This window comes from Meleagris gallopavo, chromosome 21 (genome assembly GCF_905368555.1).
Source record: "Meleagris gallopavo chromosome 21, MGAL_WU_HG_1.1, whole genome shotgun sequence".
NCBI classification, from domain to species: domain Eukaryota; kingdom Metazoa; phylum Chordata; class Aves; order Galliformes; family Phasianidae; genus Meleagris; species Meleagris gallopavo.
The window spans coordinates 352474-380447 of record NC_139424.1 but is presented as its reverse complement, the minus strand read 5'-3'; the positions used below and the strand labels follow the sequence as shown (position 1 = coordinate 380447).

The window sequence follows — 27974 nt, the reverse complement described above, 5'->3', positions numbered from 1 at the left end:
TGGGGCTCCCGCCGGCCGTGGTGGCGGCAGGCCTTGCGGTGACAGGGGATGTTGGTGCCGGTGCTGCCCAGCCCCAGCATGGCCTGCTGCCATGGGGCCGCAATGGGGTCAGGTGCGGCCTGTGGGCCCCAGCCCTGCCTGACGGAGAGACAGCTGGACGAAGGGCAGCTTTCCTTTGTTTTTATATCACAAAGCCAACCAAAAGACAATCAGTACAAATTACAGGGAAAAGTTTGCCCCCGAGAAGTCAAATAAATTGAAATGCTTTTGCATGCACTTAAATAGGTAAATAAATAAGAGTATATACAGTCTGTAAAACAGTCTGCAAACAGTCTGCCTTGCACGGGCAAGGAGGTGACAGGGCTGTGATGGGAGGTGCTCATGAGAGGTCTGCAGCTGCGTGATGCTGGAAGAGATCGGAGCACAGCTCACTTGCTGCTTTCCTCGTGCTTCTCCATGTTCAGGATATCCTGAACCCACTTCTCTTCTGCTTTGGCACAGTACTTCTTCTCCTCAACTGTGGTGAATCTGCAGAAGGAAACACAGTTAAAGGGTGGAGGAGAAGGGAGGGCAGGGCTGGGCGACTGCATGCTCCTTGCCACTGGGAACCCCACCAAGCTGACACCTCTGTAACTGCACAACAGCCCTGCAGACACACAGGGGTGAGCTCAATATCATCACAGATGTCCTTGCTGCTTAGAGGAGAAAGCCACTCCCCCCCAAGCTGTATTCCCCAGCCAGCACAGTGTCCTGCCTGGGACTCTCTGTCTTGGTGGAGGTGACCTGCTCAGGTATAACAGGGAGGAGCAGAAGCCAGCTGCTTGAAATGTGAGATTGCCCCCTGCAAAGTTTCCAGGTAATTCTCCTAATGTGGCAGAGCCCAGCTGGCTTATGCCTCTTGCCAGGACATTGTGGGGTTTCTTGGTGCTGCCACCTTTCAGTGGGCAGCCCTGGGGTCTGGGCAGAAATACTCACATCACACCGCGGTAGGGGCATCCGCTTCCTGTGTACTCATACATCATCACCTTGCCTGGGGGAAGCGCTTTGTTTAAGAATTTGTAGCAGCAGGGTCCACGGGACCTGACAGCAACTGGGAGAGAAGAGAGGTTTTTTGATTAAAGCCAGACCAGGAGCAGTGCCAGGAGGGAGAAGTAGGCTTGCAGAACCAGAAGGGCTGCACTGAAGGTGCTGCTCCCACCAGTCTACCACCAGTCACCCTTCCCTCAGCAAGGCAAAGAGCAGCAAGATGTGCCTTTCCTTTCTTATAGCAGATGCTCAGAAGAGAGAGCCAACAAGAATTACTGGGACTTGTACAGCAGAAAGAGCAAGAAAAGAGTTCCTACAGAGTGGGGAGCTTGGACTCACGTGGACTTGAGGAGACCTGGTAGCAGAGAGCAGCCACAATGAGAACAGCAATGACAGCTGTGGAGGACTTCATGTTCCTGTTTGGTGGAGATTAATTGTAGGAGTCAGGCTAGAATGCTGCACAAGGTCCTTCACTAGGCCTGATGTGGGATTCCTGGGTTCAGCTCGCTTTATAAAGGTGCACAAGGCTGGAAACATGACGAAATGCTGCAGAAAGATAGCGTGATACAATGGAAGAAGTGCTGTGTCAAGAAATTCTATGTAAAGAGTGTGGAGTCCTACACCATCCTGTGAAGAGAAGTACCCAGAGCCCTGACGGGCAGTAGTGCCCGGATGTGGCAAGTGATATACCATGACAAGATACTCTGAAATAAGAGGGAACAGGATATGACCAACTCTTCTTTTTTTTCCTCAGACCAAAACATAGAAGTCAAAAACCTAGAAGTAGTGTTTCATGAGATTTTGCCTAGAAGTCACACGACAATAGAGAATGAGCACGGCTGGCACACACATCTAGAATATCTGCATCACAGAAATACAGAGTGGTGGGCTCTGCAGCCATGGCAGCAGGAAGAGCCACGGGTCATGCCAGCTATGCTGGTCAGCAAGGCACACAGCCACTGTGTCTTGCTTGCAGCACTGCCCAGAATGATGGGGCTTTCTTCATGCAACCAGGACACCACCCGCACATAACCACACAGGGCAGAGGGTACAGCACAGTGCTGTCCTATGTCCGGGCTCCTCACCTGTCTTCCCAAGTCCGTCCCATCACTTGCAGCAACTCATTAGGGAACTGATTCTGTTGCTACATTGCACTTCCACAAATGCCATGGAGCTTAAATACTACTGTGTTATCCATGGATGCAAGAATTGACTGCTAACCTTCACCAAGAGTTTTAGAAGCTCACGATGATGTTGGTATGGTGGAGTTTGGCTTATATTATTATTTTGTTCCAGTGATGTAGAACTGACATCCTCCTGGCATTATCCCAGCAGCCATATCGACATACAAAAGAGATTTGCTGGCTCAGCTGGTGCCGTTTAGGACATGAACGGTGTCACTGCATTGGCTGGAAGCTCTTCTCTGAAACATCCCCACAGAAGGGCTCTGCTGAGCTCCAGGCAAAAGCTCATGGATGACACCTCATGCAGGCAGAGGAAGAGCAAGAGCAAGGTATTGCTGGTGCTGGCGCAGTTTGTGGCTACTGAATAACCACAGCTGCAGCCACTGGGCTCCTCTGTGGAGGAGGAACATTTAGACATGGAACCACTGCCCAACATGGTGGCCTCGTAGAGGTCCAGAGGAGGGACTCAATGAGGTAAGTGAAAAGATTCCCTGCACCAGGTGAAGAGCTTATTCCAGGCCCGGGGCTCTTAAGTGCTCCAGGGTATCACCACAGCTCAACAGACTGAATTTAGTGAGTCAGACCTTTCAGAAGGAGTGGGATAGAAGGCACTGAAAGATGCCCAGAGCCTTTTGCATCACTAAAACACTGTGTTACTAAGCATCAGCAAAAGTGGGCCAGGATAAAACCACATGTGGGTGCTTCTCTGCTCCAACCCAGCCCACACCTTACAGTCCCTTTGCAGCCATCATAGCTGCAAAGACTGATGGATGTGTCACCGAAGATGACAGACGGGATGGTTTGACATGCCCAAGGTACCAGACCAAGCTGACTCACTTTCCTGCAGCAGCAGACAGCAGATTGAGGCTGGGGGTGCTGAAAACAGGCTTGGAGAACAGATTCGACCAAGTGGCAGGCTGGGAAACCACATGGTGAGATGAGATGTGATGAAATGAGATGATGATGAGAAAACCATGACCTGCTAACCTATGTTCCACCAACACTTCCCACTATTATAGCCCTGCTCCTGTAAATTCCTCCAGTGCTTTCACACCCAGCATCTACACATGTTCCCCATTCAGGCCAATCTTAGTGTTCCTGTTACACAGCTCCACATGGGGACCAGAATAAAACAGAGAGGGGAACAGGATGGAGGATGAGCTGGAGTCATCCTCACTCATGCAGCTCACAGTGACACAGCCCAGCTTGGAGCTGATTTTAGCTAAGTGTTCTGGATGTTCCTGCAATATTCAAATGTGATGTTGATGGAAATGTCACAATTCCTTTTGGAAAAAAAAAAAAAAAAAAAAAAAAAGTATTTTCTATCAGAAGTATACATGAGCCTAAGCGTTTTGAATGAATTCTTGCTGCTTTCAGATATACTGGGCTGTGTTTCTTGCTCTCATTCATTGTAGAGGGAATTCTTGGAGGTTTTGACACCTGTTATTCCCACATTTCAATGTTTTCCCCAACTCCATTCCTTCCTTGAAGGATGATTTTGTATTTCGGTCTTGGTTGCTCCCTCCTGCCAAGACAAATAAAGCAAATCTCTAAATATTTTGATTTCTAAAGCCTCCTCCATACCATACATCCTAAACAGCAGCTATTTATGGAGTCTGTAAAACCTCTGCCGTATGGCGTGTTTCAGCTTTCAATAGAAACCACACATGGTGTCTTTGGACTCACTACAAGAACAGCTTTGGGATGCAGGAGGAAATCTTTTCTTAGCCCTGAGGTAGCCTGCTCCACCACCCTGACTCACTTCTGGAGTTTCACCAAGAGTCTCGTTATCGCAGTGCCCCCGGGAGCTGCCTCATCACCACTGTGGGAACTCAGGTCCAAACTGGGAGCAGATCAGCTGGAAACGGAAGGAGGATTGGGGTAATCGGTGGCTGCAGGTTGCTACAGCCCTGAGAAAAACAAGCAAGATCTCAGATGAGATCTTGCAGAGGGACATGGGGATCACAAGGAAATTCCCATGTGTCTGAGCCAGGGCATGGATTTCAAAGTAACAGGCTCGAGAAAATGTGTCAAATGAGAATGGCCGGAGGCTGTTTGCATTCAACGGAGTCAACAGAGTTGCCTTTCTCTTCAACAGATCTGCAGCGCCCACGTCTGGAGGCATCGCTGCTGGGCTGGACGGACCCTGAGCCTGCACGGATCCTGACTGCATGCAGAAACTGCCCGTGTTGGATTTCCTGGGCCAGCTGCTCTTTCAGGGCTGTAAGGTGCTCCTATGAAACTGCAGTGAAAGCCTTGAACTGGAATTTCTATATCAGGATATCTGCTGACGTTTACCACAGTATGAATATGAATATTTGTGGTAAATGTCAGCAGAAAGACACCAACTATTTCTCAACACACAGCAAGGAGAAAATGCAGTTTCTGCCATTTCCCAGGGTACATGCAGGGCACCTAGAAAAGCCTCACTTTGAGAGCAGGAATCTGGAGAGCGGGCTGCTGTATTGGGATGTAGCCCCACAGGCATTGGAAACACTTCCAAGCCAGGCTGCCTTTGCCAAATTACAGCCATGTGGATGTGTCCTGGTTTCCCTGAGCACCAGGCACCAACCTGCCCGGGGCTGGGCCGGTTTGTCCTGCAGCTGTAGCACTCAGGGTCAGGTTTAGGATCAGAAAAACTGCAGAAAACCAGCTGAGCGCCAGCACTGGGATAGCCAGGACCTGACCTCTCCAGGCACCTGCCGTTATGCAGTCCCACACACCATCCTGCACACCCCAAGTCATACAGAAAACTTCCCTCAATGATCCCATTCTGACTTACAACACAGAAGCAAAGCTGTCTCCTGCCCTGGGAGAGAGCAGCCTTTTGCACCTCTGCACAGGCAGTGCATGCGACGTGCTCAGCCTGGGGTTGAATGCGAAGCTGCAGCTGCTGCCCTGCAGTGGAGAAGCTGTCCAGCAGATGGCAAGCACTGCTCACCTCCAGGCCCTGCTGTCCAGAGAGATCCTCACCTGGGCAGCCAGCCCAGCAAAGTCCTGGCCTGGAAATGCAGCTGTAAGCCACGCTCAGCTTTGCTTTTGGATTCCTGGAAAAGGGAAGGCAGCTGCTGAGGCTTTAGTGGAGAGAACACACCTGGTGAATGGGTCAGGTAGGGGAGCTCACCCAGGACAAAGGTAGGGAGTACAGGATGCCCTCAGGCTTCATAGCACCCTGTGCACTTGGGCAGTGACAGTCCTGCTAAGTGACAACCATTCCTTCCCCTCCCTACTCATTGCCCCATGTAGCAGTCCAGGCCTGTTTCCTACAAAGGCTCTGTGACGGCTTTAGCTGACAAGGACTCAGCAGCAGCCATTTTGCCTAAAGTATCAAAAAATGGGATCAGAAGTTAATAAAGCCTCATGTGCAGTCTCCGCCTGCCCTACAGGCTTCCACATGCCTTTTGCTTTGCCAAAAACTTTCCTGCTGGGTCTGAGCCACCACCCTGCACCCAAGACCCAGTCCTCACCTCATAACACGTGGACACTTTAGCTCAGAAAACATTTTTGTCCCATATTTGTACATTCAGCCTCATCACCAGGTTTGTACTTGTGGTGCCATTATTGCATTTGTGGAAGGACTGTCAGAACCACTTCCCTGCAGTTGTGTCCAACAGAGCTGGCTTCTCTGCTTCGGGAAGCTCGGGGTTTTGTGTCTTAGAGTGTTTCCAGAAGCGTGGAAGCCTGTTAGAGGGCTCACCTCCAGGGCAAAAAGAGCAGGATCTTTGCACAGAGCCCCGTGCCCGCCTGCTCCAGCCCAGCCAGCTGGATAACAGAGGAGGGACTGTGGTGCTCTCTGTGCCTCTATTTTCTTGCTGAAACAAGGGGGAATCTGTGCTCACTCTGAGCCTGGGCCAGGCCACAGGAGGGTGAGGAGCGTGGCAGCGGCACCCTGGGGCTCTCTCAGTTCTGGCTGGGAAGGGTGGCTGGACAGGGAGCCTGCAGCTCCTAGCTCTGGGAACGGAGTGTTCCTTTGCCTGGTCAGGGCTCACAGCCCCTGACATCCCTTCCAGTCATTCTCCTGCTATTTCCTGTCCCCTGTGGCTTGCAGGTCCTTTGGGTCAAGATTAAGATGAGAAGTATCTGTCCTCACAGACACCCCCATGACAGGTTCTCCTTCTGCCCTTTGCCTCCAGGCTACAGCCCAGCCTCTTGGAACTGAGCTAGAGGAAGGAGCTTCTGATCAGAGGAAACCCAGCCGTGGATTCTGAGGACCTGCTGGGCAGCTGCAGTGGTGCCCAGCCCATCTTCCCTCTGCGTTTCTTACTTCCAGCTCTCCGCCATCACCTCTCCATGAAACAAGAGGCACAGGAGCAGACCAGCTCAGGGCAGCCCTGTGCCCACTCTGAGCATCTCATAACCTGCCTAACAGTTTTCCCACCAGAAAGCAGACCCCCAGGTTCCTGCAAAACTCAAGGCACAGCCCAGCAGCACCACAGAGTGCTCTAAACAGCTAACTGTGGGCTGGTTCTGGCTCCATGTTGCTGCAGCCCCTGCCTTGGAGCAGTTGGTAGGAAGAGCCTGCTCTGGCTTGCATCCATCTGCCCTCCTCCAATCCTTCTCAGACAAGGCATCTCCACAGTGGGCAGTCCAGGTCCCAGAATGGGGACCTTGCCACGGACAGAGAGAAGTTGACTGCTCCTCAGTGAGAGACAGCAGCTGACACGAACCCCTCACATGGGTCCAAAGTGCTGCCAACCTCCAGCCCCACACCTGCTTGCTGGGGGCCGTGCTGGAGCAGGGTGCTTTTAGCCAGGCAGAGGGGTGGGATGGGCAGACATCCAATGGACCATTCTTCCCTTTTTCTTTGTGGTCATCCGTTCCTTCATCTTATTCAGCAATGACTTCATTTATTCAATTATTAATCACCTTGCTGCAAGAGTGGCTGGACTAAACCCATTACAGCTCCATTGGGCGCAGCCCCAAGGAAGGAGGCAGGTTTCCAAAAAGTGCATTAGAGGGAAGGCAGAAGGGAGACAGAGACGAGCCACGGAGTGAGGCGGCCTAGCTGCACAGCGCTGGCCATTTCCCAGCAGCTGGGAACCTGAGAAGCGCAGAGATGTGCACATGTGTCACACCAGCAGCTGCTCACGGCTGTGCTGTGTGCGCAGCAACTGTTTCAGCTGAAAAATACACCTCAGCAGTGAGTTACACAGCCCGTAACTGCTTGCACAATTGCTCGAGGCAACCCACATCCTAAGCAGCTCCTCCCGGATGGTCCCGTCACCTCTGCTGGGGCAGACAGGATGGTTTTGCTGTCCCCAGAAGTGGTGACACTGGTTTTACGTCTGCTTTTGAGGTCCCAGAACACGGCTGGTGCATTCCCAGCCCAGCTCCCCGCGCTTCCCTTTGCCAACGTCAGGGATCGAACACGGAACGGCCTCAGAGCACTGCATGGCAAGCCGTGCTTCCTCCTCGCCCTGCTCAGCCGGAGGGGCTTGCAGCTGCCTCCCGCCCCAAAGCCCCCCGCGCACATCCAGGTGACAGAAAGTTCCCGTCACCTTCCCACCCCGGCTGCCCACCGTCCCCAAACAGCCCCGGCACCTCGTGCCCGTTATCAGCTCCCGACCGCCAGCGGGCGCCACGCTCCATCGCCGCCACGCGCGGACGCGCACGGACGAGGACGGAGTGTATGAGCGGCAGGCGCCGCGGCCAATCATCGCAGAGAGTTTGCTTGGGGGCGGGACCACGGGCAGGGTGGGAGCTCCGAGGCGTAGCTCTTCTGGAGGGGCGGGATCTGGTGTTGAGCGGCGTGCGGACGGACCAATGAGCCTGGCGACGATCACGTAAGCTGGCCGCCTGCACGGCTCGAGACCGGCTCTCCGGAGAGCTCGTTCTGAGTGGCGTTAGGAGCAGCCAATGAGAGCAAAGGGGCGGAAGCAGGGAGGGGAGCCGGCGAGGCGGGCGGGGCAGACCGCTCCGTGAGTGGCAGATAGCTTGGCCAATGGCGCGCGGCCCTGCCGGCGGCCGCGCCGAGCGGAGCGGTGCCGAGTGCGCGACGGAGCAGGAGCGGCGCGGCGGGGCTATGGACCGCGTGAGCAGCTCCATGCGGCAGGCGGCCAACCCGCTGCCCAGAGTGCTGAGCCGGCGAGCGGGAGGCGGTGGCCTGGAGGCGGAGCGGGAGAGCTTCGAGCGTGCCCAGGTGCGGGCAGGGCGGCCCCGGCGAGTGGAGCCGCCCCGGGGGGCGGGGCCAGCGGGTGGGCGGAGGTGTAGAAGGTGGGCGGGGCTACTCGCTGTGGGCGGGGCTTAGGGGTGGGAGCGGTCGGGCCAGGTGTGCTGGAGTGGCTCCAGTGGGCGGGGCCTGTCAGGGTGGGCGGGGCTACGTTGGACGAGCCAGGTGGTGGGAGGTGGCTTCATTGGGCGGAACAGCCCTGGGTGGGCGGAGCCGTTCCCGTGGGCGGGGCTGTCCCAAGGTGCAGGCAGCACCGCCAGGTGGGCAGCTGGCCGCCATGTTGGGTGGGGCTGTGGTGGTCTGGGCTGTGCTGCCCATAGGGCGCTCGCCTTGGGGCCTGTTGGTTTCACGGTCTGGGTGCCCACGGGTGTCACCCCTGTGGCTCAGGGACAGCTGGCACACCGCTGTCGTGGCCCTGCGCTGTGCTGCAGCAGTGGGGCCTGGCCCTGTAGTTCCTGAGGCCCAGCCCTGATTCTGCTGCGGGAGCTGCCTGGGGGAGCAGGGCTGTGCAGGAGCTTTAGGGGGAAAGATTTGGGGATGAGGGGCGTGGGAACAGCTGTGCAGGTCATCTGGTGAGGCACAAAGCACAGGGAGCTGCTGGGACCGGGGGAGTGGGATGGGTCCACTGGCTCTATAGTGACAGTGCACCAGGAGCAGCTCCAGCAGCCTCACAGGAGGAGAAATATGAGGATTTCAGGTGAGCTGAGGATGGCACAGGGATGAGCATGGCACAGGGAGTCCCTCCTGGCACAGGACCCTGCAGCTGTTCTCAATGCTGGCTTGGGCCCTGAGTGGCTCTCAGTTCCTGTGGGCGTTCAGCTCTGTGCAATTTCCTGCCCTGCTCCCTTTGCATAATTCTCTCTCTGTAGTTTAGGGAACTTGGAGACGCCCTTCAGATCTTCCATGTTTGTCAAACTTCTTCTTTCTGAGGTTTTATTGTAGAAACCTCATGCTGTTGCTCTTTTTGTTGTTTCTTTATTGGAAAGTGACTTTTCTTAACCAAAGTTCCATACGCTCAACAGCTTTCCAAGTGAATGTTTTCCCTGTATTTCTGCATGCACAGCTCTATCCCTTTCTTGCTTCCAAACTCAACCATCCCATGGCAGCTGGGAAAATATTTGGGGCTGAAAGAGCCCCCACAAAGCATGTCAGAAGGGCTCGTGGTGACCTGGGTAACACCTGCTGGGGTTGGGCACCACCACCTCATGTGGTCAAAGGGGAGGTGAGAGCACCCCGCCAAGAGCTGGTGGTGGTTATGGGGTGTCATACCATCTCTCTGTGCCAAGGCTCACCTGTGCCAGAGGTGTGCAGGGAAGGGCTGAAGCCCGGACCCCTCCCTTGGGTGTGTGCCTCGGGATCTTCCCTGCCTGGCTTCCCCTCTCCTCCCTGCTCCTTCTTCTCTGGGTGTTCCCATGCCAAAATGGGGGCTGAGGAGCACATCTTGCTATCACAATGCATGGATGTGATGCACTGCCTTGGCAGAGATGAGATGTTCGACACTTGGGTGAGCCAAGATCTTGAGATGACGTCAGGAGGAGGAAGGATTTCTGTGGGATGCGGAGGACCTGCACAGATGGAGCTGAGCACAGGCGTCACAGCAGGACACAAAGCCACCTAGTGCTTGTGCTGTGCCACCAGCTGCCCTGGCACTCCCACAGCCCGTGGCTTTGCCAGCTTCAGGAACATATTCAGCACTGTGAATAGGGATGAGCATCATCTCGAAACCTCACTGTATGGGAGACTGTCCTGCCTCACCCTGAGCACGTCTGCCTAGCTGCCTCTGGGCTTCTGCATGGCCTGTTCCCTCCTTTGGGAAACCAAATGCTGGAGAGGGTTGAATGTGCGTGGAGAGGGGTAATGGTGGAGGCTTCCTCAATGGGTGTTGGTGTCCAGTGCAGCAGCAAGGAGTGGCTTGCTGTGGGAATGCCTGCCTTGAGGCTCTCCCTCTGGGTTGCAGCCTGGCTCAGGACGGGGCTGTTGTCATGGTTGTGGTTCTCATTGCTGCTCCAGGGCTTGAGCAGAATTAGGAGTACATGTTGTGCCCACGTGGGACCTCATTGTGGTGGCCTTGGGGACAGTGGTGCTGCTGGAGGTGGTGCCTGGCATTGGAGAGGGGACTGTTGTGTGCTTTGTGCCACGTGCTGTGCCCATCAATGTCCTTGGGCATTCATCTTCTGGGCTTTCTCCTGATTGTAGCAAGTGTTAGGAGAAGATGTTTCTTGCTTAAAATTCTTCCAGGAAATCTGAAAAGTTTGCACTTACCTTCTCTGCAAGTTGTTCCTGGTGAGGAGAAACACAGATTGCTGATCACCCAGTGCAGCCGCCATGCCTTCCTTGCATGCAGCTGTAGTGTGCTGGATCCTTACAGCCCCATGCTGGTGCAGGACCAGCACTAATAGCAACTTCTGGCTGAGAAATCCTCATGGAAAGACATCAGTGCGGCCACAAGTGGTGATTGAGCTCCCAAAACAAACCCTTGGGAGCTCTGTGCTGTGTCAGCTCCTGCTGTACAAGCTCTGCTACTGCCCTTTGCTGTCCCAAATCCAATCTTCTGCTGCACCGAGCCTACTCCATTACATCCTGCAGCCAATTCTGCAGGTGGGCGCGAGTGGGGAGCAGCCCTGTTCCCAAAGCACTCCAAATCCCATTGCATGCATTGCAGTGAGCACCATGACATTCTCCACCCAGGAGCTGGTCCGTTGTGACTTGGCCTTGTGGAGGAAATGCCATTTTGCTTCTGACATCTTCGCTTTTACAAAACAATTTTTGTGGTTCAGATGCTGCAGCCGCTGACAGTTTTGCCAAGAACTTCAGTTCTTACACAGGAAATGAGGCTCCTTTCAAAGCACCAGTGTTGCTATATATATAGCCTCTCTGTACAGATATTTAAAGAAACATATTGACACTGGCAAGAACAGGAAAAAATAGCTCCTGCCTGTGGAGGGTGAGGGATGAAGCCAGCTGAGCCCATCCTGGGGGAGCCGGTGATACAGGGGATTAATTCTCTGCTCTTTCATCTACAGGAAATCGAGCTCTTGTGCCTTGTCCTGAGTGATCCCCAATACTCCCGGTGTCTTTTGTTGTAATAGGAATTAGAGGTGCCTGGGAGTGAATACAGCTTCAGCAGTGAAGAAATGAGTCATCCCGGCTCCTTTCAGCGAGTCTTACTTAGGAACTTATTTCCATCCCCACGGCTTCGCCTGTGTGAAAGAAAATAGTTTTTCTTCTCCCAAATTAGCTGCATGAGGTCTGCCTTTCCCTTAATGAAATCTAGGGTGGTGGGTTTTTTTTTTTTTTTCTTAAATCCATGCAGAAATAACTGAAGTTTTTCTGTGATGCTGGACTCAGAGAGTGGGCGCAGGGAGCAGATGGGGCCATGGATGGCAGCACAAGGAGGTGCTGGTGGAGCTGTTGAGACACAGCGAGACCCCGTGCTCCCTGGTCACCTCCAGTTTTACAGCTCAATGTCTGCTATGCATAGGTGCATAGAATCAATTTAAACCCACCCAGTCCTGAAGGGATCTGGCTGGAGCAGTCGGGACACCCCAGTCCTGCTGCCATGACCTCAGCCTGGGTGATGCAGCAGCTCGAGGAGCAGAGGGGGGCCGGACCCTGTTCCCCTGATTCATTTTGCCCAGTCACTAACTAGGAAAACTTCCTGGGGACAGAGTGTCTGGTGGGGGCAGGCAATCAGCAGGGTTGCAGCCTGGATGTGCACGTCCCTGGCGGCTGCTGGCCATGGCTGTGTGTTGCTTGCTGTTCTGGGCTAATCAGGGTGGCAGGTAAATTACCCCTGCCTGCATACAGAAGGCAAAGTTCCCGGCTCAAAGCTGTGTGCAGACATTTAATATTTTATGTGCCAGCACATGCAGCTTCCTTTTGTAACGGCAGAATTTCAGTTCCTCCTTTGGTGGAGGCATTTCTGGGCTCCTGGGGATCCCAGCCAGGGACACCTCCAGGTGAGTGTGCCCACTGGTGCGTCACCTCCAGCTGTGTCTGCACCTGCCCATGGGGCTCAGCACGTGCATGCTGGTCCATCCTTGCCTGCCCTTCAGCCCCTTGTGCTGGTTTGGTGCTGGGACAGGCAGGCACCATTGCATTCTCTCATTACCAGAGCTGCAACCATTGTTCTGCAGGACTTTCATAATTTTGCCTCCTACTTTTGTCATAGCCCAACTGCTACCTGGTTTTACACTCCATCTCAGTTTGATGGCATCGCTCCCTGCACGGACCACATTTGTGTGCACATCCATCCGAGGGCACCCAGCGTTGCCATGGGCTGTGGGGTGTCCTTTGGGCCCCATGGTTCTCACCCCCTACTTTTTGCTTTGCCTCATGGCCCACAGACACAGACCCCAAAAGCACTTTTCTCCCAGCAGCTGGGCTGCCCGAGATGGCACATTAAATATTTACCATGCAGAACGAGGAGGCAAGTTGCTGCAAACAAAGGAACCCATTGGGAGCACAGGCTTCTCTCATCAGGGCAGGGCTGGAGACTTGCTGTTATTGTTAACATTTGTCTCTTTTATTCCATGCAAGCAGCCTAGAGCTCTCTAGAGAGTGTATGGCATTGCTTTTTATTTTAATTAGCAGATGCTGGCTGGAAAATAGTGTTTTCCAGTCATTGTGTTCACATAAAGTGGACAAGCATACAGGGTTCTGTAAGTACAAAGCACGCTGCTGCACACACCCAAGGATTGTCCCCATTTCTCCTGACAGCCCCGAGTCCTGGAGTATCCTGGTGTGGAAGGGACCCCCAAGGACCTCGCAGTCCAGCTCCACGTGGCTGCCATCACCCATGCTGATGTTACCAGCACCTGCAGTGTGCTGACTTCATGTCACATCCCGTATCATGTCCCATGTCACATCCCACAGTCTCCAGAAGTGCTCCCATCAGAAGTCGCCCTTCCTCTGGTGATGTGGGAAGGTCAGAAGGCATGGCTGGAGGGGGGGAGAGGAAGTCCTTGACTTCTGTGCTGCCTGGGAAAACCTCTGTTGGTGGCGTCGTTCCCAGTCTGTAACCTGATGGAGATCCCATGCTTTCCCAGCAAAAAGCACTTTGTTTACTTCACAAATGGGAATGAAATGTTCTTACAGAGCTAGCAAGGACTGGCTGCTTTTGTGGAGGTAAACACTTGTCTGGAGGGTGCAAAGGTACACACGCTTCTGGTCCCTTTGCTGCAGCTGCAGAGCCCCCCGCCCCCACAGGCTCACTCTGTGCTCTGCCCTTGTTTGTCTGCTCAGCAATGGCAGTCCCACTTGGGCTCTGTTTATAGCTCCAAAAGCAGTGCCTTGAATTACTGAGTCGCTGGGAGGCCAAATGCACAGGGGAGGAGCCGCAGCTAGAAATAGGCATCGTCTCACGCATTCCCGTTTTATTTTTTTAACAGAGATGTCCAAGTTTGCTGCCGATGCCCAGCTGGGGAAGGCGCCCTGTGCCTGTTGCATCGTGGCTTCTTTCATCTTTTCTGGGGCTCTGCTCTGCCCGGGGTCCTGCTAGGGGTGCCCACGGGGACATCCCACTTTGCATCTCTTATACTTTGCCAAAAGAATGCACCCAAGTCATAGCTGAGCCAAGTCTTCCTGCTCATCAGTCACCACGTGGAAATGGCAATCAGCCGCGCTGCGTGCATTGCATCGTTTATGATTTTAACCCTTCTCCCCCCTTTCTGCTGCCGCAGGATCAATTATTCTCTATACCTCCACCTTCTCTTCCCCTCAGGAGAAGGAAAAGGAGATTTTGCTGAGTGTGGAGATGTTAAGAGCTGCTGATTGCTATCAGAGATAATGGAGGATCGGAGTCTGCCAAGCTCCTTTCTTCTGATAAGTGAGTTCAGGGTGTCTTAGTGCCTCCAAATGCCCGTTTGCTTTTAGCCTGCAAGGTATGTGCTGTGCTTACAGCATCCAGGCACAGCCTGACCAGGGCTCACTGCTCTAACCCTGGGCAATTCCAGCCTTTGCAGCCATGAGGACAGTGCTCAGTTCCACACACCTCTGGGATGGGTGAGGCTGCACTCAGTCAGGAGCCGGCATCCAAAAATGTGCTCCAAGTCCCCATTGCCTGAAGGAATGTGGAGGATTTTCGCAACAACAGTGCTGGGTGCTGCTCTCCCACGGTGCCGAGCCCTCACAGTGTGTTTGTGTGTCCCTTGCCCCCATGGCTCTCCTGTGGACACAGAGCATCCCTGTGGATGGAGGCAGTGAGGACCTGTGCTGGAATGGCTCTATGCCGCAGCCTGGGAGTGTCCAGAATGGCTTAAAAATAATTAAATTGGGCGTATTAGTATGATGATCTCAAGCAGTTGGAAGATTTCAGGGCTTCACTGCAGCATCCCTGGTGTAAAGCCCAGGGAAACGCAGTGGGGTTCTTCCACACAGTACCGTAGCATGATGGTGGTCGCACAGGGACTTCTCTGCCTCCAGAGAGGCTCCTGATGGCTCCAGCTCCTCTGAGTGCAGTTCAAGTGCAATTTTCCACATCCTGCTGGATGGCACAGGCATGTGTTCCACGCCCAGGGCAGGGTTTTGCCTTCTCGATTCCTCTCCAGCAGCGGTCCCAGGGCTGGAAGAGCACCACAGTGCAGCCCTTTGTTCTAGGGCTGGGAAGTGAAACGCTCGCTAGCGCGCTCCAGGCCAGCGGCATTTGTTTTCAGAAATGGAAAATGAGTAAAAGCTAATATTTGGATCTCAGGAAGGAACTTTGCAGCCTTTCGTGCCTGCGATTGCCCCGCTCGTAAGCCTCAGGCAGGCAGAAGGAGCTGTTTCCTCCCAACACTGGGTTTTTTCCACCGCAGCGTTGGCTCCGAGGACGCCCTGCTCCACCCGCGTCCCAGCGGACGTCCCTTTGGCACCACATGCTTTTGCTTTCCCCCCTTGCAGCAAACAAACACACGTATCCTGAGCACGAGAGAGATCGAGCAGGGACAGTGTGGCCACTGCTGCTTCTGTAACAGCACACGGAACATGCACTTAGCTACCAGAATGTGGCTGCTCTTCTATTCTCCCATTGTGAGTCCATCAGAAAATTAGACGCGAGGGGGAAATTCTTCACTATGAAGGTTGTGAGGTACTGGCATGGCTGCCCAGAGCTGCGGGTTCCCCATCCCCGGAGGTGCCCCAGGCCATGGAGGGCTGTGGGCAGCCTGAGCTGGGGGGCACCCAGCCCGTGGTAGTGGATGGGGCTGAGGGTGCTGTGAGGTCCCTTCCTACCCAACCACTCTGTGACTGTGCTGAGCGCAGGTCAGTGCTGCTCGCTGGGTCACCACGCTGGGACCTCAGTGCAGCCGGGGCAGCTCTGGCCTCGTCACTGTCAGCAGTGTGAGGGGATTTTCTAACCTGAAGCCAGGTTGTCTGTCCATCAGCTGATCCCGCTCTGGTCTCTAATTCTAACTTTCACAGAGGGAAGGCAGAGGTGATGGTACCAGCAAATCTACATTGTAAAAGTAGCAGTGTGTCAAGATCACTGTTACTGGGAGCACCCATTTGCACCCATCATTCTGGAACCAGTTGCTTTGCCTTGTGCCCCACGGGTTTCGTGGCCTCTGGCTGATGGCCAGAGGTGGAAGGGACCTACAAAAGATCATAGAGTCCAACATTAGGGCTAACAGAAAGTTAAAGCGTGTTATTGAGGGCATTGTCCAAATGCCTCTTGAACACTACCAGTCATGGGGCATCATCTGCCTCTCCAAGCATCCAAGGACATGAGGGATGGAGGTACTTTGGCTGTGCTTCCTCTGCAGCCTCTGGTGCTCCTCGTGCTCCAGCCCTGCTGCCCTGGCTCTCCGTAAATAAAGCTGATGCTTCCAAGGCAAAACTTAAGAATTTTGAAAGAGACTCAACAGGAGCTGCATTTAATCGACTTGTTTGCTGAATAATTTATGGCAATGATCCTGTTATGGAAGGCTGCAAAGTGGAGAAGTGAGGAGAAAGTAGGAGCCATTGATTTCTGCCTGGGAGCATTTAGCTGAGTACACTCTGGGGGCACGAAGGGATGGGTGAGCACGAGTGGTGAAGGAGCACCCAGTGTGAAGCACTCAGGTGATGAAGGAGCACTCAGTGGTGGAAGAGCACTTGGGAAAGAGGAGCAGCCAGGGAATGAAGCTGCTCCCAGAGGATGGATGATCACCCAGGTGATGGAGGAGCACTTGGGAAAGAGGAGCAGACGAGTCAGAGGAGCACCTTGGGGATGGGTGGCGGAGCACCAGGCCACCCTTCCGCATGCCAGCTCTCTGACAAGGGGAGCAGTGTGAACGCACTGAGCGCAGCACTAGTGTTTGGGCAGCTCTCTGATGAACTCTGCTGACCCTGCTTCCTTTGCTGGGCGTTGTGCTTATCTCGTTGCATCAACTCAAAGAAAGGAAGTGCAAAACTCAAGTGGTGCATTGTGCAGAGCGGGCTGCATGCGTGTAAAGGATAACAGCCTCTGCTGGAGTCACAAGGGCTTTCCAGAGAACCCACACGTACGTGTGGAGATGCAGGGGACGCAGAGACATCTGCAAGTGCTAAGCAAGTGGCCATTTAATATTAGCTGAGGTTATACGTGAGGTTTCACATCCTCCTGCTGCAATTCAGTTACACCCACGTGGTATTGATGCCACTGAATGCTGTCCTTTCAGCTCTAGCACATAAGCTAGTGCCTGCCCCATCTGTCCCAGCAAGGCTCCATGCCCATTGCCCAGCGGGACGCATGGTTTGCTCCTGCCCCAGCCCCACAGAGCAGCCCTGCAGAGATGGGATCCCACAGGGCAGGCAGGCACTGCCCATCCTTCCCATCTCTCTCCTGTGCATTTTTCAGCTGGTTGCTGTGCAGCTGCTGAGCTCCTGCTTACCCCGCACCAGCTCCAGCTGCAGGCACTGGAACATGAGCAGACATCGATGGAACCGCTGCTCATGGCAGCTAAAAATAACACGTTATCAATAACAGGGGCAGGAACCGTGACTGTATTATTTAATTTTTGAAGACAATCCATATATTGACAGCACAACAGAGCATGGTGCCCCCCTCCCTGCAGCCCGGACTGGCCACTCTTGGCCCCTCAGCTTTGTGCTCTCACTTTCACATGCACAGGGAATTGCAGCATTAGGAAGCTTTTTGTTTTTTTTTTTAATGAGTTGAGCTTTTAAGTCCTGCACTAAATAGGGTATTATCAAAAATCAAGATTTGCAGGTATTTGGGCATTAATAATCTGGCAAGGTTTTCTGATGTGTTGGAGCACCTGAACAGCTTAGAAATCTGCCCTAAAGTGCCACACCATGGCTCATGCACAACTCGGTACTGTGAAGCAGCTGTTTCACCTTGGTTGTACCCACTTCAGGCATACACTTTCCTCTAAATGGCTCCAGAATAGTGCAGAGCAGCCAATGACCCCTGCCCAGCACAAAGTGTCCCCCAGCTCTGCAGACCAGAACCAAACCCAGCATGGCTCAGCTCATCCCTGCAGCACGGGCTGCAGAACAGGACTGGTGCTAAGAATGCCTAAAGCCTGCAAAGCAGAAAGCAAATGGTTTCCTATGTGCTCAGTGCTTGTCAGTGCCCTTACAGCTCTGCATTATGCATGGGGCACTGCAAAGGGTTAGGGTGAGCATCTGCAAACCCTTCCAGGCCCCGGCATGCCCAAGAGCCACCAACTCTGTATGAGTGTTGGGCTGGGAGGCTCCTCCAGGCTGAGGCAGCTGGAAAACACTGCATCCCCCGAGGAGAGATCACTGAGGAGATAACTCCCAGCACAGGGATGGCATACGCTGCCCTCACACAGGGGAGCAGCCGTGAAATTGGCTCCAACACTTTCCAAGCAGGAGTGGGGAAAAGAGGACATCTCAAGCAATGGGACATCAAAGTGCAAACAGGGATAATCCTGTTGTGGGTGCACTGTGAGGCCCTGGGGTGCCCAAAAGCTGCTCCAGCTCTGTCCTCCCAGGGGAATGTGGAGGTGTCAGGAGGGAGCTGCAGACATCATTAGTCATGGAGCAAGGAGGAGGCTGCAAGGGAAGAGGGTTTAAAAGGTTTTGGAGTATTTTTAGACCTGGTAAAAAGGGCAGTGGGAGAGAAAAAGAGACCAGTGAACTCTGAGACAGAAACGGTTCACATTGCAGGGTGGGCCCAGCTCTGCTGCATCTCCCCTTGGAGCATGAGCTCAGAGAGAAATAAGAAATGTCAAACCATGTAAACACAGCGACTTGTAGATCAGTGCTGGACTGGCCCTGTCAAACCGCCTGCACAGACGCACAGCCCCATTTGCCAACATGTTTGTCCCTCACTCCCTTCATTTCAGTGGGAGTTGGCTGCTATTTTCCCTGCCCTGTCTCCTGTGCCTGCCCTTTAGGCTAAGAGATTCCTCAGAGCCCTCCCTGCCATGCAGCTCCAGAGCTGGGTCTCTCCATCCCCACATGGTTCTGCTGTCCGTGCTGTGCTGGCACAGGATGGGACTTGACCTGGACACAGGCTCCAGCAGCTCCATACAGGAATGTCTTTCATGGCACTAACTCATGCCATCCCTGATGGCAGCACCCATGACAGGAGCTCACCCAAGACCGATCCAGCACTGTTCTGCTGGGTACCTGCCTCCTCTCGGAGCTGGATGAGATGAAACCAGATGAGGTTAATGGTAATGAGCTGATTGGATTTGCTGCGAAATGCTGGGGATCTTGCAAATTATTTTAAAAGCTGTGTAACCCCCATGCAGGTGGCAGAGTAGGAAAATTCACATGCGTGTCGTGGTGGAGGACAGAACTGGGCTTTTCTCTCAGTTCTCTGTTTTCCGCTGTGCCCTGGGGCGTGCTCATAGCACACTTACCTTAAGGTCTCTGTGTGGGTAAATGAAGCATTAAAGCCGGGCTGGGAGGTGCCCCCTGGTGCTCTGCATTCACAGGAGGAGCTTTGCACCATGGAGCCAGAGCAGCAAACCAGGCACTGCCAGGTCTGGTTCAGAGTGATGCTAAGCCCAGCTGGTGCTGAGTTAATTAATCCTGGATCTCGTTAACTCAGGGGGACAGCAGGGCGGCGGTGCCACGTAGGCAGGGCTGCATGGTGGGGACTGACATTCCCATCTTCCGTCAACTCCCATGTTTCATTTTCCATGCAGCTCCCATGCATGTTCCACATGCCGTACGTCTTCCGTGTAGCTTCCATTTTCATGCTGTGTTCCCAGAAGGGGCTGCAGTGGACACAGCATTTTCTCACATCTCAGATGGTCAGTCATAACATCTATACACAAGTTACCAAGGTTTTCTTGGGGCAGATGGTGGGCTTTATCCCAAATCCCATAAATGGCACTGCTGAAAGCAGGGCTCTGCAGCTAGGAGGGAGCAGACCCAGCTCCCTTTCTCACCCGACATCCCTCCATCCGGGCTTTGCCTCCTTTGCCCAAGCCGTGGTTGGTATCATGGAGACCTGACACATGGCTCCTGCCGCGTGTGCTGCAACGCTGTGCTGGGATGGGGACAGGTGCCTGCAATGGGGATGGGTGCTTACGCCCAGAGCGCTGCCTTGTGCGTACCTAAGGGCTGGGAAGAGGAGCAGGAACCAGAGCACCTTCTCCTGTAGGAACTAGGTTTATTGAAAGTGGGGATTTGCTCTTTGGGACTTTTTTCACGTCACCAGGTATCTACAGGGTGAGGGCAACTGGTGAAAGCTGAGGATAAGGTGTGAAAACTGGTCGGCTGAGTCCCTTAGTGAGCAGCTGAGCTGTGAGCAGAGCACAGCAGCCCGCGGCCGGCACCACGCAGCATCTTTTCCCCAGGGCTGGGAACCTCCTGCACTGGGCCAGCTGCGTTTCAGTGCTGCGATGCTTTTCCTTCTCCCTGCTTTGGGTTTGCTTCAAGGGAATGTAAAGAACGAGAGCGGAGTTGTTTGGGTTTCTTTTATGCCTCCCGTGTGAAGCTGCTAAAGCGCTTCTCGACAGAAAAGCAAAGACACCGACCTGCTGCTGCGTTCCCTCCTGCCCGGCTGCTCCCCGTCCCGTAGCCCCGGCGCAGGGCTCGTGCAGAGCGGCCCCCTCCGCCCATCCCTCGCCGCCCCCGCTCCCCGAGCTCGGGGCCGCTCCCGGTGCGGGGGGAGCTCAGCCGCGCGCCGACCCCGCGGCCGCCCTTTGTTGTTCGGCGCAGGGCTGAGCGCGCTCCCGCCTCCCTCCCCCCATTCCTCCGCGGGGCCACGCGGGAGCGCGCTTCGCCCCCGCCCCGCTCCCGCCCCGCGCCGCCGCCGTGGGAGCTGCGGAGCCGCGGGGAGCGGGGAGCGGGGCCCGGCCCCGCCGATCGGGCTCCGGCGAGGCCCGGCGGGAGCGGCCATGGAGGCGGGCAAAATGGTGAGCGCATCCTCCTCCTCTCCTCTCCTCCTCCGCGGGCCCCGCGCCCGTGCGGGGCTCCTCGGGCCGCGGCGGGGCGGGGGGCGGTTCGCCGGGAGCCGCGAAGCGGGGCGATGCGGTGCCGGCACGGCGCGGTTCCGCTGCCGGTGAGCCCCGGAACGCTGCGGTTCTGCCGCGCTCTGAGTGCGTTGTGATGCGAGCCGGGCTGCGGGGCGCCGCGTTCTCGGGCTGCCCGCGCTGCGGAGACCCGGCGCTGCCCCGCCCGGAGCCCGCGGGGCCGTGCCGCCGTGCCGCCGTGCCGCCGTGCCATGCCCCGGGCACTGCGCGCGGTGAGCTGGAGCCGGAGCGGGGTGCGGGGCCGCGCCCAACCGGGAGAGGGGCTTCGCGTCCCCCGGGCGGCGGGCGGCGGGCGCTGCGCTGGGGCAGGGCGAGGCCGCGGGGACGCAGCGTGGAGCCCGAGGGGTGCGAGCTGCTCCCGGCTCCTTCCCTGCTCCGTGTGCCCGTGGAACGCCCGCGCTCTTCTGGAGCCCCCGGCGCCGGGTGGCTGCTGGTCCTTTAACGAATCCGCCTGGGGAAGAGGAAGGCTCCCTTAATTTTCTCTCGTCTGCCCGCGGTGGTGAGGGACTCCTCGCAGCGGGTGGAGCTGCGGCCGGGAGGTTCCGCGGGAGCGCCTGTTGCTGCCGGCTCAGCCCGACAGCTCGCACCCCGGCCCTATAGGGCTCACTCCGCCGGTGCAGTGCGAGCTGCAGCTTTGTCTCGCAACTGTATGGCCGCAGCGCAGCGCTGATGCTATCACTGCATCCCGCAGCACTTTGGGATGCGCTTTGCCATTAGAGGGACAGGTATCCTCGTGATGACACCTGCGCATGCAGGTGTTACCATTTCCCAAACAGGTTTGGTCCTGGGATGGCTGCCAGTCACCTGAACGCTTGCCTGGGGATGAGCACGGGCCACGGGCGTTCCGGTTCTGCTCCTGCATCCTCCTCCATCCCATCCTGCTCCTGTTTTCTCCCGTTGCAAAAAATGCCCAAATGTTGGCAAGCATGGGACTCCAGCTGGGGCCACGGGGAAAACATCATGAAGGCTGTGGAGGACCTGCCTGAAACACTGACCCCGGGCAACCCCCACTGATATAAATCACTGCTGGAGGAAGAGATTATCTTTATATAAAATCCCCACTTAAAATTAAAAGCCTGGTTAATGGGACAGCGCAGACGGGCTTGTGGCCGGCACCGGCGGGGCCATGTGGGGCATGGGCACGGTTGGCTGCTGCTGATCTCATGCCCTTATCGATAATTAAGCACGGAGAGTAATGAATGTGTGGTGGGAGAGCAGCTGCGTGGGGTGGGAAGGGGAGGGCTGGGGAAGCTTTTCTGTGTATTGAAAAAGTCCGTATTCCTCAAGCTGGATTAAAAAAAAATCCAGAGTAATTGATCTGCATAAATTGTTTGTGGCATTTGAGAAATTGAACACCCCAACTATCTGGGTTCTGATACCACAGTGGTGCAGAATGCTGTGTTCTTCGCAGTGCACTCCCATTCCCAGGGCCATAATCAGCCAGCAGAGACCCCGCAGAAAGCACAGCTCACCCCTGGCACCAGCTAGGTCTCTGCCTCCCACAGCTCAGACATCCTGCCCGGTGCCCCCACACCTATCACACTTGGGTGGTTTCCTTTGTTCTTTCTGTTTGGCTGTCTCAGAGGCAGGGTTGTGATGGGATCTCCCACCTCTGCCCTCTGCAGCTCTTCTGCTGCTGCTGAGACAGAGGATCCCAAAGCCACCTGCCAGCAGCAGTGATGCATCCATTTCTTGTGCTGCTGATAAGGCAAAGTGTGGTGTAGACCCAAATTGCCAAGCCCAAGAGAGCAGAATCCAGGCAGAGAAGTTGAACAGCGTGGTGTTGCCTTTGGCCACACTGTGACTGTGCCAGGAGGAGCCCATGCGCTGCCCCTAGCAGGTGCCTGCCCGTGTTGTGCAGCAACTCTTGATCTGAGCTGTTGTTTTCCCAACACAGCATGAAGTACATCCCCAGCCCTGACAGCAGAGAGCAAACCCTGGTCGATATAGCAAGGTTTCAGAGTACCTGTAGCCAGAAGCAAACACTGCTTTGGGGATGATGTGGCTGTTTCTTATGGCCCAAGCCAGGGCAAACACTGAGGTTGATGCCTGTCGGGGCATTATTCCATCTGGTTAGGGCAGGTCATGGTGTTTGGTGCCTGAAGTGGCTCCAGCTCCCAGGCAGAGGGTGAGCAGCACTTTCTGCCCCCCACAATGGGACACTGGGGCCAAAAACCTTCCTTAAGCCCAAGGAGTCTGTGTTTGGCTTTTGGCTGCTGCTGGTGAGTGACACTTAAAAAGATGCACATGCTCTTCCAGCTGCTGTGATTTACACCTCTGGAAGGCTCCCGGGGGATTCCTGTGTCTCGTTCCTTCCCGCCCCACTGCCTAGAGGCTGCAGCAGAGCTCTGCTGGACTGGGATTTGTGTTTTAATTATTTTCCTAGATTTTTTTCAGGCAGCTCTGCCCTGGTCAGATCTCATTTGCTTCCCCCAGAGCCCCTGTTTCTGCGGGGCTTGGTGGAGGGCAGTTTTCTGAAGGTATGCTCAATCCCAGCTATCCATTTATAGAAAGGAATTAAGAAGAAATGAGGAGCCATTACTAAGAGGATTTGCACTACAACTTACTCAGTTTCTCCAAATAATTTGCAATAGCTCCGGATTCTTTAATCAACACTCATTTCCTTTTAGAAATGGAAGGCACTGCACAGCTACTGTGCAGAGCTGAACTGCTCTCTGCATAATGGGAGATTTGCAATTCAAAGGATGCTAAGCCTGTAATTTGGGGAAATCTGTAAGGGGAACGAGGGGGGATGAGGGGAGATGAGGCAGTTATCGGTTGCGTGCCTCTGTACCCAGCAGGTTTCCCACACGTGCCCCTTTCCCAGTGGGATGCTCAATGCATGACTCAGGAGCCTCAAATCCGTCCTGTGATGCACTGCAGGACCCAAACTCCTGGGCAGATGATATCCTGGGGGCAGCAGGAGAGGAGCCCTGTGTGTCCCCCGGCATCGCTCCCTCCGCTCAGGGTAACCAGAGCTGGCAGCGGCACCGCCGAGGCCATGATGTGTCCTGGAGGTCAGGGACAGCTGCAGTGCCACAGCAGCCCACAGTTGGCACGGCATGGAGGCTGGGAGCAGCACTGTGCCTCTTCCTGCCTGGGTAACAGGAACTGGGGGGGAGGCACCTCAGCCTCTTGGACCTGGTTTGCAGCCAAACCCTCCCGCCGCTGCCCCACGTCTCCAATTGCTGTCACAGCCTCTGTGAGGCTCGCTGCTTGTGGTGGCCAGGCAGCTGGTAGAGCGTGAGCAGCACCGGGACCTGTGGCCCAAAGCCTTCCCACAGCCACTCGGGCTGGTGCTGGCCTCAAAGGGACAGCAGGGCTTGGAGATGGGGCTCCTGGAGGCCACTGCACAGCATCATGGCTGCTGCCCCGCCGCACCGCAGGGCTCCTCACTCCAGGCCTGCGCCGAGGCCGTGTCCTTGACTCCCCAGGAAAAGCTGTCAGGAAGTGACAGCGTGAGCTCAGAGCTCCGCTTTCAGCCTTTCTGTAGGGACAGGGACCAGCAGGACTCCCCCAGCCCTGCTTCCCTCCACAGCCAGCCCTGGCCAGCCCTGCCACCATGGAACCTTCTGCCCAGCCGGACATGGGGGTCACACCGCAGCCCCAAGGTCCCAGTCCGCTCCCATTAAGGCAGGCTGAGCAGCAAGTTCTGCCCTCCATCCACATCTCAGCATGCTGGCCTGGTCTGGGATGCTTGCGGCAGGCAGGGAGCATGGCATGTGTCCTCAGCACAGCCTGCGCTGATGGGTGATAAAGGCAAAAACAAAGGGCTGAGTGGATTTGTCATACTGCAAAGCACCCCATGTTGTCACCTGCTGCAGTGTCCCTGCAGAACAAGCAGGAAGGCAGAAGCATCTCTGCCTTGGCAGACACTGAGGAATCCAGGGACATTTTTGGGGAATGTGGGTTGTGACCAGCCCTCTTTGCTGGGGTGTGGGCCGTGCCTGCAGCTCCTCGCAGCCCTGTCTCCCCTCCAAGGACATCTTGGAGATGCAGAGCACTGCGGGGATGCAGGAAGGATTGTCAATGAGTAAGGCGCTGGAGTCAGTCCCACTGCTTTAATTGACTCACGTCAGTGATTAGCTTCTTCTGACAGCACTGAGCCAGCCTGTTTCTCATCAGCAGCGTGAATCTTCACAAAGCAGTGCAAACACCAGTGCACTGGCGACCAATGGGTGCTCAGTGTGTCTACGAGCAAGACACAAGTTTGGGTCCCTTGCCTGCTGGAGTTTGACTGGTGGCAGTGACGGGGTGCTGGGCTGGGAGCAGGCTCAGTCCCTCGTGGTTTGGGTGCTTGCAAGAGCCAGAGCATCTTCCAGCCCCAGCGTGGCTCCCAGCCCTGCTGTGCACTTGAGAAAGCAGGTGCAGAAATGGGATAGAGTTAAAAAACACTCAAAATCCTGCAAAGAAAACTCCTCCTGCTACTGCCTCTATAGGCTACGGGGAGTGCGCTAGCTTCTCACTCAGCATTTACCCACGCTTCTCAGTGTGGGCTTTACAAGGTCCACAACATTTGCATTGCAAACCATGCTTTCCTGGCAGGGAGTGCGAGAGCAGCTGAGCACACGGTGGGCTCACTGTACCAGTTCTGAGCGGGGTGGGAGCTGTGGAGAGACTCTGGAGACAGGTGTGTGGTAGGGCCAGGGTGCAGGGCTGGAGCTGGAGTGGGAAGGCTGCAGTGAGAAACAGGGTGAACTAGTGGGTAGAACTAAGTTTACTGCCCTCCTCCTTCACTGTGCATGAGGCAAAAGCATCTTGCACAGGTGGGAGTTTGCAAGCCTGCAGTGATCTCAGCATCCCTGTGCTGGATTTCCTCTCCTCCCAAAGCATCCTCTCTCTTCAACCTGCCCAAAAAAGTAGATAGCTGGAGCTTCTGGCTGCTGCCCATGTTCCAAGGTCAGGGGAGGGATTTGCCTTCCTCTGCCTGTCCCACCACCTCCAGGGCAGGAGAGGGTCCTTTTGTGGTCACTGCTTTACTTGCATCATTATTATGCTGAGTAAATGAATCCTGGCAGCGGCTGAACCTGGCAGATGCCAGGCACATCCCAGAAAGGCATCCGGGAATGGGCAGCATCCAGCTGGCACGAGGCAGCGGCTGCTTTGCGGGCCGGGGACCTGGATGCGACCCAGGCACTGACAGGTGCCGGCAGAGCAGGGGGACCAGGGCAGCCCGAGCCCTTCCCATCTCACCCCTCCACCGCTTCTGTTTTTCAGACTGTCAGCATCAATAAGGCTATTAATACACAGGAAGTGGCTGTCAAGGAGAAACACGCCAGAAATATCCTTCCAAAAGTTGGCCACAGGACAAGCAAGCGTGGGAGCTGGCTGGGGCTGCCTGGAAAAGGGGCCACAGTGAGGCAGCGCATTGTGGGGGTGCTGCTGGGGTTCGACGGGGATGGACAGATCTTGACGGGCTCTCCCTGCCGACTGGGGCTTCCTTCAGGTCTGTCCCTGCTTTTTCCTCTCCTTCCTGCTGCAGCCTCTGTCTTTGGGTTCCCAGGGCAGCAGTGCAGAGCTGCTGCTGGTACAGCGTGTGCCCAGGGCTTGGCTGTGTGTCAGCGATGGCCCCGCTCCCCTCAGCTCTGCAGGTGCTGGTTGGGAAAGGACATCGTGTCCCGTGTGCACAGTGCTTGGCACCACTGTTCCTTGCCTGTCTCTGTGGACCCATCCTCCTGTCCTCTTGAATTCCCGAGGGTGGGCACAAACACTGTGCTGGACCCCATATTTTACACCAAAGTACCCCGTACTAAATCATGCATTGCTTGGATCAGCCAGCCCACTGTGGGGTGACCTCCATCCATCCATCCCCCTTTCCTTGACTGGCCTTCACCATGCATCCTGGGCACGCACCACGAGAAGGGGGCACAGACCTTCTGGTCGGTGGTGAACCGGCTGCCACTCTCAGGCAATGCTGTGCTCTGCTGGAAGTTCTGCCATGTCTTCCACAAGCTCCTCCGCGACGGCCATTCAAATGTGAGTGCTCCCCTGTGCCCCCAACTGTGCAAGGAAATTTCATATTCATCAGCACCCTTCAGGCTCATGACACTTTCCTTGAATTTCGGATGCTAGAATTGGCACCACTTCTGTCCCCAGAACACTGCTGTCCCCCATTCCCTGTCTCATCCCCATCCATGTCCTGCAGAGCTCTGGTACCACTGCCCCCCACACCTCCCAGTGCAGCAGACTCAGCTCAGCAGCCAGCCTGGGACCAGAGCTCTTCCCAGGGTCAATCTGCCCGCATGCCAAGACCCACAGAATAACCCACCCTGTGCAGCAGTGCTAGTGCTGGAGGGACCACTATGCCTGGGGTGTTGGCATGTATATGGGAGTCACCTGACAGGGTTCTGCCCTGTGCATGAACAAAGATAGAGGCACCCTGGGGATGCAAGGTCAGTAATGTGTCCAGGACACCCATTCTGTAGCCTAATTGCTGACTTACGCTCACTTTGCCATTGGTGCCCTGCATGCCACTCTCATCTGCTGATTATTTTCTTCTCCATTCCTTGCAGGTCCTGAAGGACTCTGTGAGATACAAGAATGAGCTGAGTGACATGAGCAGGATGTGGGTAAGTGGCCAACCCCACAGATGCCCCAGGCAGGGTAAACTGGGGCCGGCTACATAGCATGGGCTGTGTGGTGCTGAGCACTGGGAACACACAGCATCCCTCACTCTGCCCATGACTGCCAGCTCAGCTCCTCCCTGGAGCCATCTGGCCTAGAAGCACTATCTCTGCTCGGTTCACTTTGCCGTGCTGCAGAGAGGGATGAATGAGAGAGAGTATTTATAGCAAGAAATACTCATAGCAGCATGAGTGACCTCTTTCCAGCTACAGTAGGTTAAATCAGGCAGCAGGGGAACAGAAGAGCAGGCAAGGCAGCTGCAGGAGGTGGGCTGGGAGCTGCAGGGCAAGTGGGGCAGAGGATGACGCTCGCAGTGAAGGATGTCCATGGAATGACAATGAGAGGGGCATGGGGGGAGCAGGGAGGGCTGAGGGTCGTGGCACGAGCTGAGCTCCAACTCAGCAGGATGGTTTTGAACTCACCAGGCTAGGTTTGCAGGTCACATTCTGTATCCACTTCCATCAAAATCAAACACATTGGGCAAAGTCAAATATTATTCAGGTGTGGAATAGGCTCCCTTCAGTACAGGTTACAGCTCCAAGTCTGCTGGAGTTC

The 27974-nt window shown here is 55.3% G+C and overlaps 3 protein-coding genes across 10 annotated transcripts in view; 1 reads left to right on the top strand and 2 right to left on the bottom strand.

Moving 5' to 3' along the window:
• Positions 1-166: 166 nt before the first annotated feature.
• On the bottom strand, positions 167-7881 carry LOC100544731 (C-C motif chemokine 4 homolog). 2 transcript variants are annotated; one of them, XM_010721858.3, is made up of 4 exons: positions 7752-7881; positions 1366-1572; positions 976-1090; positions 167-528 (listed from the first exon to the last, which is right to left on the bottom strand). In XM_010721858.3, exons 2-4 carry the CDS (start codon positions 1436-1438, stop codon positions 429-431), a joined length of 288 nt encoding a protein of 95 aa, XP_010720160.1. In that variant the 5' UTR covers positions 1439-1572; positions 7752-7881; the 3' UTR covers positions 167-428. The 2 variants fall into 2 exon arrangements, with proteins under 2 accessions (XP_010720160.1, XP_085097108.1); XM_085240982.1 differs by having other exon boundaries at positions 1366-1442; positions 7752-7830.
• A 265-nt stretch (positions 7882-8146) lies between these two features.
• The window catches only part of HIP1 (huntingtin interacting protein 1), a 33321-nt gene continuing 13493 nt past the window's right edge, over positions 8147-27974 (top strand). For 2 of the 5 annotated variants that reach the window (XM_085240969.1, XM_085240970.1), the window contains exons 1-4: positions 8148-8349; positions 26013-26076; positions 26629-26771; positions 27308-27364. In XM_085240969.1, the coding sequence (XP_085097095.1) occupies positions 8152-8349; positions 26013-26076; positions 26629-26771; positions 27308-27364 (462 nt within the window). In that variant the 5' untranslated portion in view covers positions 8148-8151. Of the gene's footprint in view, positions 8350-20544; positions 20679-26012; positions 26077-26628; positions 26772-27307; positions 27365-27974 lie in introns of those variants that run through there. The other 3 variants (XM_085240973.1, XM_085240971.1, XM_085240972.1) reach the window with 3 other exon arrangements.
• On the bottom strand, positions 12883-21801 carry LOC109370652 (uncharacterized). Of its 3 annotated transcripts, none has more exons than XM_085240979.1 (2): positions 20298-21801; positions 12883-15948 (listed from the first exon to the last, which is right to left on the bottom strand). In XM_085240979.1, exons 1-2 carry the CDS (start codon positions 20986-20988, stop codon positions 15845-15847), a joined length of 795 nt encoding a protein of 264 aa, XP_085097105.1. In that variant the 5' UTR covers positions 20989-21801; the 3' UTR covers positions 12883-15844. The 3 variants fall into 3 exon arrangements, with proteins under 3 accessions (XP_085097105.1, XP_085097107.1, XP_085097106.1); XM_085240981.1 differs by having other exon boundaries at positions 12883-19532; positions 20298-21798; XM_085240980.1 differs by having other exon boundaries at positions 12883-20192; positions 20298-21797.